General features: G+C 28.8%; 1 protein-coding gene across 3 annotated transcripts in view; it reads left to right on the top strand.

Moving 5' to 3' along the window:
• LOC100161467 (synaptic vesicle glycoprotein 2B) overlaps positions 1-15,931 on the top strand; it is a 55,846-nt gene extending 39,915 nt beyond the window's left edge. For 2 of the 3 annotated variants that reach the window (XM_001943677.5, XM_029487891.1), the window contains 11 exons: positions 4,186-4,239; positions 4,373-4,534; positions 5,593-5,755; positions 6,745-6,866; positions 7,044-7,282; positions 8,092-8,300; positions 9,247-9,512; positions 11,603-11,762; positions 12,386-12,513; positions 13,665-13,780; positions 14,872-15,369. In XM_001943677.5, the coding sequence (XP_001943712.1) occupies positions 4,186-4,239; positions 4,373-4,534; positions 5,593-5,755; positions 6,745-6,866; positions 7,044-7,282; positions 8,092-8,300; positions 9,247-9,512; positions 11,603-11,762; positions 12,386-12,513; positions 13,665-13,720 (1,559 nt within the window). In that variant the 3' untranslated portion in view covers positions 13,721-13,780; positions 14,872-15,369. Of the gene's footprint in view, positions 1-4,185; positions 4,240-4,372; positions 4,535-5,592; positions 5,756-6,744; positions 6,867-7,043; positions 7,283-8,091; positions 8,301-9,246; positions 9,513-11,602; positions 11,763-12,385; positions 12,514-13,664; positions 13,781-14,832 lie in introns of all 3 variants that reach the window. The other variant, XM_016805796.2, reaches the window with a different exon arrangement.
• Positions 15,932-18,402: the final 2,471 nt, after the last annotated feature.

The following is an 18,402-nucleotide window of genomic DNA, read 5'->3' as shown; positions in this document are numbered from 1 at the left end:
AAAAATTTTACTTTTGACCCCCCAAAGTACCAACTAGATTCACTTCCTATCAGAAAAAGGTACTGTTGAAGAAAATACAAGCACTTTTACTGTCCTAAAAAGGTGATAACAGACACAAAAAAAATAAAAAATAAAAAAAAAACACACATCATTGTAAAATCAATACATTCATCGTTTCACTCAGAATCTATAATAAAAAAAGAAAAAACACACATCATTGTAAAATCAATACATTCATCGTTCCACTCAGAATCTATAAGACAAATTTGCATGTAACCCAATGCCAGTAATTGGGTACTTTAGGTATTTAATAACGTCAAAATGTAGCCTAACCTTGCATAATATAATTTCTGTAATAAAATAACTAACCATATTATGCATGGTGCTTTTAAAATGTAATTTATATCAAATCTTGTACTTGAATTCGAATATTTTTACAAGAATTTTAAAGTTTAAAAACCTCAATATACTTGTTTATTAGTCATACCTATAATCAATATCGATGAAAACTATAATTTGTATAAATTTAACTTTGTCGTTTACTACAATTCCAAAATCTAATAGATCACATATTTTGTATAAAAAAAAAAAAACAAAAACGAAATTATTTAAATTTCAATTAAAATAGGTATTATTTAGACTTTAGAAGTTGATTTGATACAATTTATTTATTAATCAATACTCAGCTGTTGGTCAGGCTAAACAGTTTTTACAAAATAACAATGTTTATTTTATATGAATATCATTTCAGTCGTATAATAATCTTCGCGACCTCGCCCCGTAAAATAAGTTGTCGTTTCAAATCTATTTGTTCTCTGTTTGATATTGAAACTTGAGGCATCCTCTTGAGCTCAATATATTGTTATTGCAGTTTTTGTAATTCAATATCGACGACGTTTTTTCAACACAGTAATTTCGCGGTTACACAATGTTTAATATCTGAAAGACCCTTCAAATGTTTTTCAGTATAAGAACCTATTTGATATTGCATACAGTTTTGACATGTTTCGGTGGCAGCAAAAAACTCTGTACCTATGTAGAGTAAAATATAATATACAAGTGAAAAATATTTTTAAATTTTAAATAACCTACGCGTAGTACGTACGTATAATATATATTTTTATTGAAAGAGACAATATTGGTTTTATAAACTTAAACTTCCTTATAAAATATAGGCTCATTGTTCATACCAACAAACTTACACTTTGCAGTAAGTCCGTAAATGAGAAAATCCAATTTGTACATAAAAATATTTGCACTGATTTTATTGTTTTGAGAATAACAGAGGAAACATGTCATACACTCATACCAGAGATGTTTTATTATTTATATAATATAGCTGTTAACTCTGATAAATATTGACTAAAAGAGTAGGTAAGAATATCACTGACCTATAATCTGAAAAAACAGCTAAAAATATTTCATATAGCTATAATAATGCATTTGTGTTTATTAAGCCCACGTTAAGAACCCTGGACCTAACAAACCCTATATTATAATAGTAAGTCCTATTAAAATTCAAATATAATAACGAATAATTATAGAAAAAATTTGTTACACAATTGATTTGAAACACTTATATTATCTTGTAATATTATTGTTATTATATACTCGTACGTAATAATTCAAAATCCTTTATTTTTTCAAATAGGTATCTACTTGAAAACCGTTCATGCAGTATTCAGTTTAAAATATTTCGTTTGAATATGATTATTGTATAATATTATTTAATTAGTATTGTGACAAGGCAATCGGTTTAATACATCTAATATTTACACAAATACTTCAAATAATATGTTAATTATTTAATATTTGTGATTGAGTTGAGAAGTTATAGAATTAAGTTACAGAAGTGACTAAACGTACAGAGTAATTCCTTTAACGGCAAACATAATTATTTTGAAAATTATGGACGATTTTAAAAATATTTTTTGAATGATCAGAAGTCAAAATAATTTTCCTAGAATTTTTATATACACAAATTGAATTTTTAACGAGTAGCTACCTAGTTAATTTGTCATAAATTTTTGAATAGTTTATAGATAGATGAAGTAGCACGGCAACATTTTACAAGGATGTAACAATCTACTCCGCTCAACAAAACTTTAAGTTATAAAACGAACTTGTATGAAATTCGATTTTTATATAATATCACACTTTTCAATAAAGTATTGTGCGTCAGAATATGAAACCATAAATAAATGTTGTCATTTAAAAAACTAAAAAACTTATAAAATATAACAGTAATAAATATAGAATTGTTGTTTTGTAATGTTGAATGTTTAATGCCTATTATAATAATCACCCAATATAATTATGTATTATATTTATCAAAGGTGGGCATTAGCTAGTTAAAAAGTTAAAGTTAAGTTAAAAAGTTAATTTTTTTTAAATTTTAACTTAACTAGTTTATTTTACAGTTGAAATAACTTAGCTTTTCTCAGTTGATTTTAAAAAAATCCATCAAAAACATTTAAACATTTTTCGTTTATACGTAATTATTACTATATTAGTATAAAATAAAAAATAATCCAATACATAAACACAAACATTTCTGTTATATTTCTTGATAAGTGATAACATAATTTTTGTATATTAAATATTAATATATTTTATTAAGTTGTAAATTATATATTATGGGAGTTGCATTATAATTGTTTTATAAAATTAATAATTTTAAATTACAAATTGACAATGTACGTTTTAATGTATATACTATAATATATTAATATATATGAAGGTCATGTAGTCATCTTCATGTATTATGACATTCAATTGCTATACGATATAAAAAAAATATATTTGTTAAATTATTAATTTGAGATGAGTATAGTTTAAATTATTAAATAATAGTAAAGTAAAAGTAAAATGGTATACAATGAACATTATGATAAAAGTTTAATAAAATTATTTTTTTAAATTTATAAATTAGAAACTAGAAAGACTCATTCACTCTTTATATGATTTACATACTAATTTAAAAAAAAATATAGGTATTAACTTTTTTTAAACTGAGTTAAGTTAATATTTTTTTCTATATTAACTTTTAACTTATCGAGTTAAACTTATAATTTGTTAACTGTTAACTTTTGACTTATCGATCTTGTGTCCTCTTAACTTAACTCAACTCAAGTTAATTATTTTCATTGACTTGCCCACCTTTGTTATATATTAATATGTTTATGTAAAAATTAACGTTAATTGTAAGTAAATGTATACCTATACATATTATGTATAATATTATCTATATTCTATACAGTATACTTGAATACTTGATTAGTAAAATCCCATGCAAATGTATAAGTATATACGGTGTACTTAAATCTTTTGTACGATAATGGCCTTCACTCAAAATAACAAATATTTATTATATTTATATTTATTTTCAATAAATTGTGAAAATAACGCAGCTGGGTACATTTGAGCATTGGATTGTGTGCATTCATAATACAAATCAATAACAATCAATTGCATTCGTGATAACAGATATCACAAATTTAAACTTTTATTGTGTTTTTAATAGAAGGTATTTTTTTTGAGTTAGTACCTTGGTAATTTATAAAATATAAAAACGCATTAAAAAATATTAGTGCTAAGACTACCTCGTTTTCAATCGAATATTAAAATGAAAAACTTTAGCAATTTTTTGAAAAGTTTTGAAAGTTCATGACGATAAATTATAAAGAGGATAGATTATTTATTATAGTATAAACCTACTTCAGTGCACGGCACATTAATAGCTATAAGCGTCAAAAAGTGTATATCATATTTTATTCATATACGTATAGGCCATAGTAGTAGTAATACAAGTGTATTGAAGATGAAAAAAAATAGATTGTCATTTAATGTACTTCAGACGTCGCTTTAATGAATAACAAAATTAACGTTTACTCCTTGGTTTTCAATTAAAATTGTTGAAAAAAAAGTGTAAAATCTTAGTCAATGCTGTCGCTACAAGTTTAAACCTTTTTAATTAACGCACAAGCTATAATTGCCAGAATTTATCTAACGAGAATTTATCGAGTATATTGACAAACATCATTACGATATTTTTACGAAACTAATTGTGTTCAATTGCTTTGATGGTCTATGCATACGTATTATATTTATCACCATACATACATAATATTATAACATGTTATACCATTTATAACTCATACAATTTATTATTTATTATATGTATAGGTTTGGATTTCTTAGACAATGGTTCAATTTTCGAGCACGCCATAACGTGCGCAGGTAATACATATTTTCCCCCTCGTCGCTCTTATGGTACCTGTGGGTAGTTATATTAATTAAATTATAAGCGAAGATTTTTCGATTTTTTTTTTCATCCCAAATCTCGTCGACAATCTACGTTGTCACACAATAGAATTCGGCCGATTCCACTACTTCTTGTTGGCGCTATGTGGTCTCATCTACATGAACTGCGCCATATCTGTAAGCGTCGTGTCTTTCGTCCTGCCTTCGGCGCAATGCGATTTCCAACTCAGCTCTTCGGACAAGGGTCTGTTGAACGCCGTCCCGCTATTGGGTAAGTATACAGAATAATAACCATATAGGAAACAATGATAACTAAGTAGTTGAAAAATTTAATTTTTTTGGTTTTCAACTTAACTAGTTCGTTAAATTTCTAATTAACCTAATAGATAACTTAACTAATTAAAACATCAGCTATTATATCTGTTTTCAGTTAATTTTAAAAATTATACATTAAGTTAAATGTATTTGCACATATTTATAACTTTAATTAAAACTGATTAGGCAATAATTATTATATTTTTTTTTTTTTTTAATTATTACACTGAGTATGTACAATGATTTAAAATTAAAATAAACAAACAATAACTAATCATAGTTCCTTGGTTTAATAATTTAGTTGAAACAAACTTCCAATCGCCTCGATCACTATACAACTAGTTTCAGGATGTATTGGAAACAAAATATTTAGTTATTATTTAAGAAGAATTAAAGTTTCACAATCACCTAGTAATATGACTTAGGTATACCTATATGACCCAGGTGATAGTAAAAACAATTACTAACTTACTACTTTTTAAATGAGTCAGTGTTTTCTTCCATATTATGTTTAATTTTTTTTTAGAGTTAATTACCTTCGAAGTACCTTCACTGGACTGTTTCTTCCCTCAAGACACTCAAGCTATTACACTTAATTTAATAAAAACATACCTTATGCTTATTGTACTTTTTTTTAGTATAGATTGTATAAATTCTTGATTAAAAAAAAAAAAAAAAAAAAAAAAAAAAAAAAAAAAAAAAAAGAGGCTATAATATGGCCTATATGACCTATATGACCTATATGGCTAAATATTGACTATTATTTTAACTAATAACTTAACAATCTTAACTAATCTAAATTAAATTTCAATAATATTACATATAAAGAAATGTTCACTTTGTATCGGTTATTTGTTATTATCTCTAAGTCTAGCTTTGTTATATATTGTGTAATTATGTTTTTACTTATAAAACTGCCACTTGATAAATGAAATGAAATGAATTAATTAAATAAAATTAAAATTAATTCTTAGAATTCTCGCGTGCTATAATGTATGTGTACCTAAAATATAGGAATGCTCCTGGGAGCGTACTTTTGGGGATGTCTGGCCGATATGCACGGTAGAAAGAAAGCTCTGATCGCAGCGCTACTCGTGGATGGCCTTTTCAGCCTGCTTTCGAGCTTCCTCACTTTCTTTTGGCCGTTTTTGTTCTGTCGTTTCTTCAGTGGTTTTGGGTAAGTACAAAACAACATTAAAGAATTATAATACCGATATATATGCTAATTATTTATATACATACCTACTATTGAGCATTTAAATACTAATACTATAGTTATAAATTATAATATACTTAAATAGTATTTGAAAAATGTTTAAAATTTAATTTAAAGTTGATACTTAGTAATAATATTATACTTTAATGCTAAATTATAATATTATCAGAATTATTCTGATGTCTTTTTTTATCTCAACTCAATTAGAATTATATGTAAATTAAATTTTATACATGCAAAATAAATACTTACTTCGACAATTTCCAACCTTCAAATGCTCTTATGTACAAGTAAATATTTTCAAATGTATTTATATGTATTTGTATTTAAATACTTGCTAGAAAATATATAGTAATATACTAAATGTACATTACATAGTTGGTACATTACTATACATTAGTACTATTTTACTTTTGACGAGTATGATGATACTATATATTGTCATCTACGTATGCTATTATAATATTATGATCAATGGTTTATATATTCTAATGTGTAATATATAGCTACAATATTAAGTATCCATAGGACTTAAAGTGGGAAGACATTCCAGGGGAGCTACTGTCTCAATATAGACATATAGTTTAAAGGGTTCCATTTATAATTTTATGTGTAAGGTCTAATATATATTTAATGTATGTAAACAGTGATTGTGTAAGCATACTCATCCCACGTTTAACCCAGAATAATTTTAATCCTAATTTGTTAAAGGGGACGCTTTTTAACCAATGTCGGTGGTAGTGTGACTGAGTCCCCCTTCGCCCCCCACCCACTTTAATCTCTCGGTATCCAACAGATCCAAATTAATTATAGTGACTTAATTTATTCTATAATATTCTATATTATATTAATATGTATAATAGGACTATACGAGTATACAATGTCTATAGACTTTTACTTTTAATAATTATTGTGATACCAATCGTAACTAGTGACATATTTTATTTTAGGCTTTCCGGATACTTGGGAATTTGTTTCTCGTATTTGGGCGAATTTCAGCCGAAAATCTATAGAGAAAAAGTGCTGTCGTGGCTGGAAATGTTTTGGACTGTCGGCATCATACTGCTACCACGTACGTATTATATTATAATAATCAAAGAACATTTGGATGATATCCTAACAACAAGGTAACTTTCTGGGTCCTATAATTTGTTTGTACTTAACATAATATATAGTAACTAATAACCATAATAATACATACAATTTAATAATAAAATACCTAACCACTGTTAATCATGTTCGCCGGCAGTGGTTGCTTGGGGCATCATTCCGATGACGGCCAACTACGCCATCGGCATACTCCGGTATTCGTCATGGAATCTGTTCCTCACGTTGTGCTCGTTACCCAGTATCCTGTTAGCCCTGTGGCTGACAAGGTTCCCAGAAAGCCCAAAGTTCCTGTTGGAGTGCGGTGAATTTGACGAGGCGCTCGTGTGTCTGAAACGGATTTACACGGAGAACACGGGTGAACCGGGAGAAGCTTATCCCGTACGTTACGCCACCTTATTAATATAATAGATAACTATGGACGAAGCCATGTCACTGACGTATAGTGACGTATCCGGGTGTGAGTACCCTTTGCCTACCAAATAACGAGTCTTTGCGAAATGCATGTGTGCATATATTGGTCAGAGCGCTGCAATATAGTGCATGGACCGCATGGTTACATATTGCACTTGCGGATACACTGCATTCACGTCCAAGTGGAAGATTTCCTACAACTTGCTCAAACATATACATTATGATTTATGAACCTTTCAAATACTTTTTATTATTAGGGATGTTAGTCACGTCTACGTTTATTTCTGAGGAAAATGTTTTTTTCTCTCTATATAGGTTACATATATGTTTCCAAATAAAAAACACAAGATCCACGTTATAGAGGTACGTCGCCGGTACATGCAGAGTTAATGCACTTGACTTAATTTGTTTCACCTCACGTATTACGTTAAAATATAACATGACTTCAAGGCCCGGGTCTCCTAAGCGTTTGTTCTGTAGCGTTTAAACGCATATATATGGTAATTAGAATATTAAATTAAACAAATCCCGTGCGTTTAAACTTCATATTGGTGTAAATAAATATTTAATTTAAAAAAATTTTCTCGGGTCCTCCCTCGCGAGACCTTCATAGAAAATTGGCAGGATCCTGGGTCTATTAAGGTTCCGATTTCCGGCTTCATCATCAAATCACTTTAGTCGAATTTGAATGGTTCTGTCCATTTTTGATATTTATCGTAGGACTATATCACACTGGTCCCACTAACCCGTTGGCGATTTGTACACTCATGTCTTAGGTGCGAAGTCTCATCGAGAACGAGGTCCGATGCAGTGTGATCAGCATACAGTCAAAGCGTTCGTTACGCAGCATGAAGACGGTAAAGACGCCAAAGGACCTCAAGAATCTGCTAAACGAGGTGTGGTACCAGACTAAAGAGATGTTCAAACCACCACACCTGAAGAATACATTGCTCACATGTCTCATACAGTTCGGGCTGACGTCCAGGTAAGCTGCACTCGTTACGATACTCAAACACTTAACCTAAGTATGACTCGATTGTAGTTATGCCATATAATATATCACTATATATCACTTGGTAATTATAGGGTACAAAATACATTTTATTTTATTTCGTTTATTCTTTCGAGTTTAAGTGTTAATTAACATTGTGTGCATTTTAATACATCATATTGTTGTAGCAATATAGATGCATTCTTATCGAAAATCGAAAATGTTTATATATAAACAAAATTATAATTTATAATTGATGAATATTTATTGATGATAATTTAAATAACAATTAAATGATAAACTGCAGTCAAATACTTGTATAGTACCTATGTAAACAGCTAGGTCAGAATAGATAATTTGGAAGAATTTTTAAACATTTGTATACTTTTGTTATTTTCTTCTGGTTGATTTTATTATATTATGTTAATTTAGAAAAGTACAAAATACGATTTAAAACTTAGTTGTTAAAGTAATGCACAAACGCCTATACATATATGCATATATTTTGACATTTAGAATTGTAGGAAATATGCTTCGATGTTTTTATGCGTAATTTTATACTCTTAATTGGAAATCACGTAATTTAGTATTATATTTTTAATAGTCAAAGTCCTCAATTTTTTCATTAACTTGTTAGTTTGTGATATAAGTATATAACCATATGGGTAGTCGATCAAGAAGAAATATTTATGATCAATATATATATATATTCTAGGTTATTTATAGATTACGATTGACTGTATATAATATGGTGTGACACAACATTTATCTAGGTACTTACTAATTTAATTTGGGTGATAAGTGGCCACTTTTTATTTTTGAAATATATATCTGATAGTTCTTTTAGTATACGAAAGTCCCTTGCGCCACAAATTCTAAACCTGTACTACAGCTGACGTATAGTGACGCCCGGTGTCTTAATAATGCCTTATCGTTGCAGTTACTACACGCTGATGATGTGGTTCCCGGAGCTGTTCAACAGGTTCGAGACATTCGAACGCCAGCAGCCCGGCGTGGACGTGTCCGTATGCCAAGTGTCGTCCGTGTACATAGAACACGACGGAGCGCTGAACAAGGCAGACTTGTGCGGGTCGGCGGTCGGCGAATCTGTATACACCCACACCCTGTGGATCGGCATAGCGTGCATACCCACGTCACTGTGGATGCCCCTCTGCGTGCACCGGCTTGGCGCCAAGTTCTTCTTAGGTAACATTACAACACTATACTCTACTCACTATGCATGCACAAAGGTACCAGGCCCTGTTTTTGAATTTCACTCTTTTTTTGAACAATATAGGTACTTTAAGTTAGGAAAATAAATCATAAACTTATTCACCCTTTTTATTTAAATAAAATTTCACAAATATTGTAATTTTTTATTAATTAAAATAAAACAAAAACATTAGTCAGTATTAATTTTAAGTACCTACACTGCACAGTGTACATTTACAGTTTACATAATTTCGCAGGTAATATTATATTACGTATAGGTACAGACGTACAGTTCAATTCTCAATGAATTACACAAAATACAAACACACACACACACACAAATAGGCCATACATTATAGTAATGCGGATACCTACGTAACCGACTAAAGTTTATTTATAGTTCCAACTTCCAACAAGTTCATACGATTTTTAAATAGTTTTCGGAAAAAAATATATAATTAGTGCTTGGATAAGCGGAATCAAATGCCATACATTAGGTATTAGACTGATATAAATAAAAAATAATTGAAAAAATCTAACTTATATAAATAAAAATAATTGAAAAAAATCTAAAAAAATCTTAGGAAAATGTGTTTCTATCTGCTACAGCTTTAATTTATTTAAATGTTCTAAGACCTAAATTACTACGATATTGTAAGATTATTAAGAATATAGTACCTAGTACCTACGTGAAAAAAATGTGTAAACACTTCAAAGAATTTCTATTTATAGGAATATTGTAAAAAAATAACCAAACAAATGTTGAACTATACCTAATAGTACTTTACAAATTAATATTAATTACATTTATTTTTATTTTTACTGTACATAATATATTATATGATTGCATAGAATAATAGGTAATGCAATTAAATCATAATTATGTGGAAAATAATACAACAATATCCAAGTCATCAGCTCTAACGATAAAAATTTCATATTAACACATATTTTTATCTATATATTTTTTTTAATAATTGTAGATTAATAATTATAAATATATTTCAATACAAAAACATTATTTCGAAATAGAAATTTTCAACCACAGTTGTATTATACATACTTGCACTTGACTGTACAAAACTACACACACACAAGCACAAAATTCAGTCAGGATACCGGTAGTGTATTTTGAAGGATGTTTTTTAATTTCCGGTCTTCCCCGGATGGCTGGATCCAAATACGAAATAACTTATAATTTCGGTTGCTGTATGATATTATATATATATATAATATATTATAGAACTACGCGAATACTGGCCGATGAAATAATCGAATACCGTCGTGGGCAATTTGTTGATCCCGTCATTCAAGAAATCACTTTAATAATTAATATTCGTTTTGCGAATTCAGTTACCGGTAAGCCCGGAAAAAAATTAATTTCCGAGTGTAAAATGTTAACTGCTTATTCGAGTGCTGTGTACTTGCGTACTACTCTTCCGACGATCCAGATACTGAGCGATTTATTTAATTCAGACAATTTCCATTCATTGGTATAAAAGTTTAAAACACAAATTCAAATGTAATGGTGCCAATAGTAGCTAGTGTGACGTACTGGCGTGGAGGTAGGTACTACCGTGCTGGTACATCTTGATGCTGTACAACGGAACCCTCAGTGGCGTATTTACAGTGGGGGTAGGGGTCCAAGGGATTCGGACTCGGATAGTTAACTCGGAATCAATATTATTACAAAACACCATAAACTCGCCACATTTAACTTGCAGATGAATACTGTATACGTATGAAACAATTAAAAATATTTTGGTCAGATGTATTATTCTAATTTAACACAATAATTTGATTTTGAAGTAAAGATAAATTGTTCATACATTATTCGATAGTTAGTTTACCGCGACTTTATACCATAAACAGTCATGTGGATTCATCACCGACCAAATAACTTACGGAAAGGGGAAAATGAATGGCATTTAGAACGGTTGGCACTTTATTTTATAAAAGGGGTGAACACATGAACATAATATTATGTTGGAATTTATTAGTCCGGTAATATTTTGGGTAATTGAATGGGGCAATAATGAAAATTACAATAACAATAATAATATCGTAAACTATCCAATTTATAGTGATGTGCTTATTCGTGTCCGGAATTGTGGCCGCCGCTCTGTACTTCGTGAAAAACGCTATGCAAAACCTCATTCTGTCTTGCCTGTTCGAAGCGTTCAGCGGACTGGGAATCAGCGTATTGCTGTGCATCATGGTCGATCTGTTCCCCACCAACATGAGGTAAGACCATGAATATTAAGATATACATTAATTCATATGGTTAAGACCCACCGCCATCATAAATTTATATTATATCTTACGAGAGGTTAACCCCCTCCCCCATCCAAATTTTCAGGAAGAATTAATTTTTATGAGATATATTTTTTTGGCTACGACACAATTGAGCATAAAACACCTTTTTTGAATAATGCATAAAAATCTCGAAAACGTTGCAATTTTCAATTTTAGACCATATAATTATACAAAAAATATTTATTTAAATAATAAATTATAATAATTCAAAATATGGTACGAATTAAAAAAATATCATAATGCAACAATGGCGCATAAAATATTCTATGCTCTGCAATCGTGTTGCAAAAAAGGTATAATATGCTCAATCGTGCTTTACCGATTTATTTGGTCAATAATCAACACCAATAAATACCCCTCCCCCACTCACCAAAATTAAGTTCTATGTACGCAACTGTCGCAAAGGTCACTGTTTGTTGAAAACTCTAGCTCCCTTTCTATCAAAACTCCACCTGTGCCATTTACCTATGGGCTATATGTAACAATCGAATGATTAAGTCATATAAAACCACACCTACTGAGTAATAATATACGATTTGGTGTGTGCGCAGAGTAATGGCAGCCGCGGCTTCAGCGACGTTCGGACGCCTTGGATCACTGATGGCCAACATCACATTCGGACTGCTCATCGACTCACATTGCATCCTGCTAATCATCATATTCAGCTCGTTGTTGATAAGTACGTATATTATGATTAAATACCTAAATGCACAAATTTGTCGTATCTCGGACGTATATTATATTATTAGCTACCTGGCTACCTATAAAAATAATGATGAAGATGGACTAAAAACATTTTCTATTTATCTACGTGACCACTTATATTTTCATGCAAATGAAATGTTCCAAAAATTTGAACTTTTGAAGTAAGAATAATTAAATATTGAAGTTCTTTTGAAGTGCATTTCTATAAAAATAATCACATAAACACGACTATTATAACTTTATAACTTTATAAGCATCCTGTAAAATCTGTACAATAATCATCGTACATAGTAAACTTCAAACGCTCAGCTCAGAATCATTTTGCGAATACGATATTGCTATTGCATTCGAACTCGTAATAACACGCGATGGCCCTTAATACTAGCTGTTTCTGTATTTTCTGAAATTGTGTATAATTCCAAATAACGCAATATTAACTACAGATTTTATTTGTATTTCGTTATTCTACAGAATAATATCTAGAATAACGTAAACATTTTGTTTTCTTAAACTTTACCTATTTGTGAGTACATTCCTCATCTAAGCTCGTTGAAGTAAGGTGTTATTTGGAGCTATACGTGATTTTCTTTCAAAAATGCTAATTATTTCTAATTTTTTTATTATCAATTTAACACAAATAATTTGTACATTTCTGATTTGATTTTGTATGTTAGTTGATAGAACAATAAAATAACTTTAAAAAAAATGTATATAAAAAGTTGAAAAGTTTTGAAGATATACATCAGCAATTATGGCTTTACGAACAAACGAGTTTGAGGACCACTGCAGCTATACAGAATATAATAGAAAAAATATCAAAAACCCTAGAGGGTTGAGTGGGAGGCGAAGCCCTCCACTTCCAAGTTTGTGATTCAATACCTTATCTCCTCCCCAATTCCTAAATACGCCACTGGTTGATATAAAAAAATAGTCGTTATTGTTGAGGATAAGTTATACCCTCGGAAGTGCGTAACAAAGAACTTCAAACTTTGTATTTGGGTTTCAAGGTCGTATAAGATCTTTATCTTAAAATCGACAAGAATTTCGCTTCTTAATTTCTATCGTCTAAAATAAAATACCATCTGTCCCAGTACAGTTATTTAATTTAAATTTTTTTTTCCGCAGTAAGCGGTCTGCTCTCTTTGGCTCTCCCAAACGGCAACGATAAAGACTTAGACTAGCGGTCGATTACCGCTAACCACTCCATCGGATATACATATTCAGTGAAGTGCACAAATAAAGTAAGTACGATGGATACATATATTAATAGAAATATTTCTATTTCAAACCACGTTGCCCGTGGTGGGCTAAATGGGTTAGTCCCCCCCCCCCCCCCAGTATCGGGCTGGCCACTAAATAAGGCCTAGGTAGGATTTTTGTTTAGGGGCCCAACCTACCTCGTGTTGTTATCAAATAATGTGCATGCAATTTCATTTATGTAAGAACATATTTTCGTACTTAATTTATTTGAAGTTAATTAAAATTTTTATTTAATTTAAAATGATAAAAATATGACTTTTAAATATTATCTTTCAAATGCGTTTATTTTCAAAATATCCCAAGAATCATTAATTTTTTTTGTTGGATCCTTGCATTTTTTATACAAATATTAAATTTCCTCATCGTTACTTTTATTTAAAATTTGATTTTTGAGCGTTGTAATCATTGACAAGGCTTGTATATAGTTAAGTAACTATTAGTTTGAAGATAAACTGAGAGCGGTGATAGTGAAAGTCGTGTAGATACAAAAAATATATCAAAATGAGTGAAGCTATAAAAATAGTTTCAATATTTGACTATTTTTCAAATAAAATGTTAGCCATGCCCACAAACTTAGTTAAAATTGTCCTCTTATAATCTCAATTAGATACTGGGAGATTGTAACAAATTAATTGGTCAATTACAAAATACTCGATGATATTATTTTCTAAAATTTAAAATGTGTGACTAGTAATTAATAGTACTATGGGTCAATACGCTTGACGTGTAAGCACACAATATTTTTCCCAACTTCGGATATTTCTACGTCATTTTATACTATAGTATGTTTGGAAAATACGCGCATTCTTTGTTGGTCTGTTGCCTATCTAATACTACCTAATAATTTAGATATTTTAACTCATTTGTATTTTCGTGCTTATAATATTTTATATTGTCAAATTATTCATTTAGACTTAATGTATTTTGGTTAGGAACCCGGCTACATTGTCTTGACCAGGCTGACACAGGTCACCCCCCCCCCCCCCCCCCCCAATCATCCGTGCAGTTTTGTTGATAAATTATTATGTTTAAGGATAAAACTGTAAGTTGGACTTTTTATCTTAATGTACAGATATTGCTTTAAACTACTGTTGAATCAACGCTGAACCATGTCCGTCGTGAGTGTACTAAATAACTGTTCTTCTGGATACAAAATATTTATTTTTGGAAAAAAAATTATTTGTAAGTTTATAACTTAATTATAATGTGACAACTTTTTTTTTTTGTAAATAAATAAGTGTATCCATTTAATATTTAATTTTTAAGTATCTACCATATACGAATTTTTCATTCATTTTTTAATATTATATTATTATAAGATAATAAATAAAATAATATTTTAAGCATAAATTATAATACGCACAACGTCTTTGTAATTTTTATTAAAATATTATGTTTTATTTATAGTTACGTAATGTTACCTTATTTTTATTCCGTTTTACCTATACATAACATACTATGCCCCATTGTAATTATTATTATAATAACGGTCTTTGATTGTAACTTATAATATTATACTCTATATATATATATATATATTTATATAATGAAGTAAAAATGTGTTTATATATTTTATTATTATTTTACTAATACAGCTGTTTGTAGTATTAGCCGGTTTCATTGATGCATAAAAAGTCGTCCTCTAGCATGCAAAGATAGTTATTCAGAGAAACACTTTATCCTAACAAACGTGTCAGCGTAAAGTAAATAGGTATTAATGTAGTATTTATTTTTTTTAACTTTTTTTAATCTGGGACCATAAGTACATTGCAAATTGTAACATTATTATGCAGAAACATTTGTGTATAAACTATAAATCGATTTATGTATTATAAAAAATAATGTATAATAATATGCACAAATATACAGATTAGTCTAGGCATTAACGAGCTAAAAAGTTAAAGTTAAGTTACTTTTAAGTTTTAACTAGGTTAAAAAATGAGTTACTTTTTTTTTGTAAAAGTAACTTCTAACTTAACGAGTTACATCTTTTTAATGTTATTCAGTAACTTATGATTTAATTTATTTTATAGTCACGTTAAGTTAATTTTATTCCCAAACTGCATATTAAAAATATATTTAATTTTGTAAAAATTAATTTTATAAAAAAGGAGGGCAAGTACCCACAAGTACACAGTCTCTACAGTTATTCATTTTTAAATTACAACAAAAAAGAAGGTAGGTAAGTGGATGTCGCTCTGCTGTACAGAAGGTTACAGGTGGATCACTGTAATGGATGGTGTTAAATTTGAATTCAATGATATAATATCATTGTATAAGAAAAACGATTTTGAGCAAAAGTGGTCAGTCAGCCTATGACTAATAAAAATATAGGTACTAACTACTAAATATATTTGATGATATTACTGTGAATAATTTAAAGTAATTTATATAGAACCTATTTACGCGGAACTTTGTTTTAAATTTTCAATCATTAGCTATAAAAGTTGAACATTTTATACATTTTTAACTATAAAATAATTATAAAATTTAAAGTTTGATCAATTTTGTCAAAATTTGGACTTTAAATGCTTATAAAAAAAAAATGGTGCCTATGTATTTTTAATATTTTTCAACTGATATTGTAAGAATATATCAGAAGCCTTGCATTAAATTTTCACGTTTTTTTACCCAATAAATAATATTGTATTATTATTGTATATTTATATAAAAAAATACTAAAAAAATTGAAAACTGACAATGGCCGTAAACATCTCAAAAAAAAGTCAAAATATTTTCAAAATGTTATGGTGTATATAAAATGAAAATATAAACATTCAGTAAAATTTTCATATATTAGTTATTCGGTTTTGAATTACAACAAAATAAGAAAATTACTACATGAGAAATCAGGTAGATATCCAATGATGTAAAAAAATAAACTTCAAACGCTCATAAAAATTTAATTTGAATTGCTTGTAGACACTTTTTTTTTTGATAAATGTAGACAAACTTATGAATAAACTTGTATTACATTTTCAAATATTAGATTTAAAAAAGAAAATTTTTAAGTATTCTCAACTCAAAATAATTTGCTAATTTTCGTGATATTTCCGTATTTTTCAAGATTTAAACTTAAAATGCTTATAAAAAAAAACTGTGACTAAGGATTTTTAATATTTTTTCAAATATCATTGTAACAATATAGTAGGAGCCTTATATCAAATTTTCAAGCATTTTTACTCAACAAATAAAGTTTAATTGACATTCATAGAAAAAAAGACTAATGAAATTGGAAACTCAAAATGTTCCAAAAAAAATCAAAATATTTTGAACATTTTAAAGTGTATAGAAAATGCAAATATAAACAACCAGTAAAATATATTCATTCATTTGTTTTAGAGTTACACCAAAAGCAAAAATCGATTTTGTAGAAAACCGATTTTGTGTAAAAATTCCTGTTTTTCCTTAATTGTTATGTTGTTTTTCCCTGCGCTTTTGAAAACAATTGAGAATTTTAAAATTTGACCTCCTCAATGCAACAACAATGTTCACTTTCCATTGAACAAAATACTGAAATTGAAAATCGAAGCAGAAAAAAAACACACACCATTGTAATATTAATACATTCATCGCTCCGTTCAGAATCTAAAAAAAGTAATAATAACCCGACATGTACGACCTGTACCTAATCAGCAGGCAACAAAATTTGAAATTCTCTTCCAAAGACTGTATGTACAGATGTACAACATGTTTACGTATAGATTTTAATAGTGGACTGTGGACATAAAGTCATAGACTGATAGGTTAGATTAGGTCTGTACACTGTGTCACAATGTGGTCGAAAATTATTTTTCACAATCTTGTTTTTAAATTGCTTTCTGTGGAGCTGTGAACTGTGTAGTGTTGCCAATTAATTATATTCTAATAGTGAATTTGATTATTACAACATTTAATATAGTTGTAGACTATTATGTAAACAAATACATAAAAATTATTTAGTTATTTTGTTGTTTAAGTTAATGTAAAATATATAAGTACCTACAGTTATTAATTTTAATACATACATTAATTCAAAAATTATAAGACATTCATTGAATTACTATGTTATTTGTTAGCTTTAAAAAAAAAGGTACCTAGGTATAATTATAAATTTTGTATGAGAAAAAAAATTAACTGATTTTCAACTAAGTTGAGTTAGTTTTATTTTCTAATTAACTTGTAACTTTTACAATGCTGGATTAAAAATACATACTAGTAACTCGTATGCAACATGAAAACCAACAAAAAGTAAAAATAAATAGGTAATTAATTATCATGATACAAAAGTTATTACCTATTTATGCAATGTTTATTTTTGGCGAGTTTATCTGTAGATAGCCAATCTAAAAAAAAAATGTTAAGTTTGATTACATTTATCCACCGAGAAATTACTTACCTATGTATAGTATATTATGATAATTTTGTATTTGTATAGGGCATCCGGCATACACGTAATACTCATAAAATTAAATATTTTTTAAGGCTGGATCTTACAATAGTATTCATTACTTCTATGAAAAAATGTAAACTAGATTACTGGAACTGGAAGTGGGTATTACTGTATAAGTACATATGTTACCGGAATTGTTGACAATTTAGGAAATGACGACAATTCATAGTA

This window comes from Acyrthosiphon pisum, chromosome A1, assembly GCF_005508785.2.
Source record: "Acyrthosiphon pisum isolate AL4f chromosome A1, pea_aphid_22Mar2018_4r6ur, whole genome shotgun sequence".
Taxonomy (NCBI): domain Eukaryota; kingdom Metazoa; phylum Arthropoda; class Insecta; order Hemiptera; family Aphididae; genus Acyrthosiphon; species Acyrthosiphon pisum.
The sequence above is the reverse complement of the archived record's forward strand: the minus strand, read 5'-3'. Positions and strand labels throughout refer to the sequence as shown.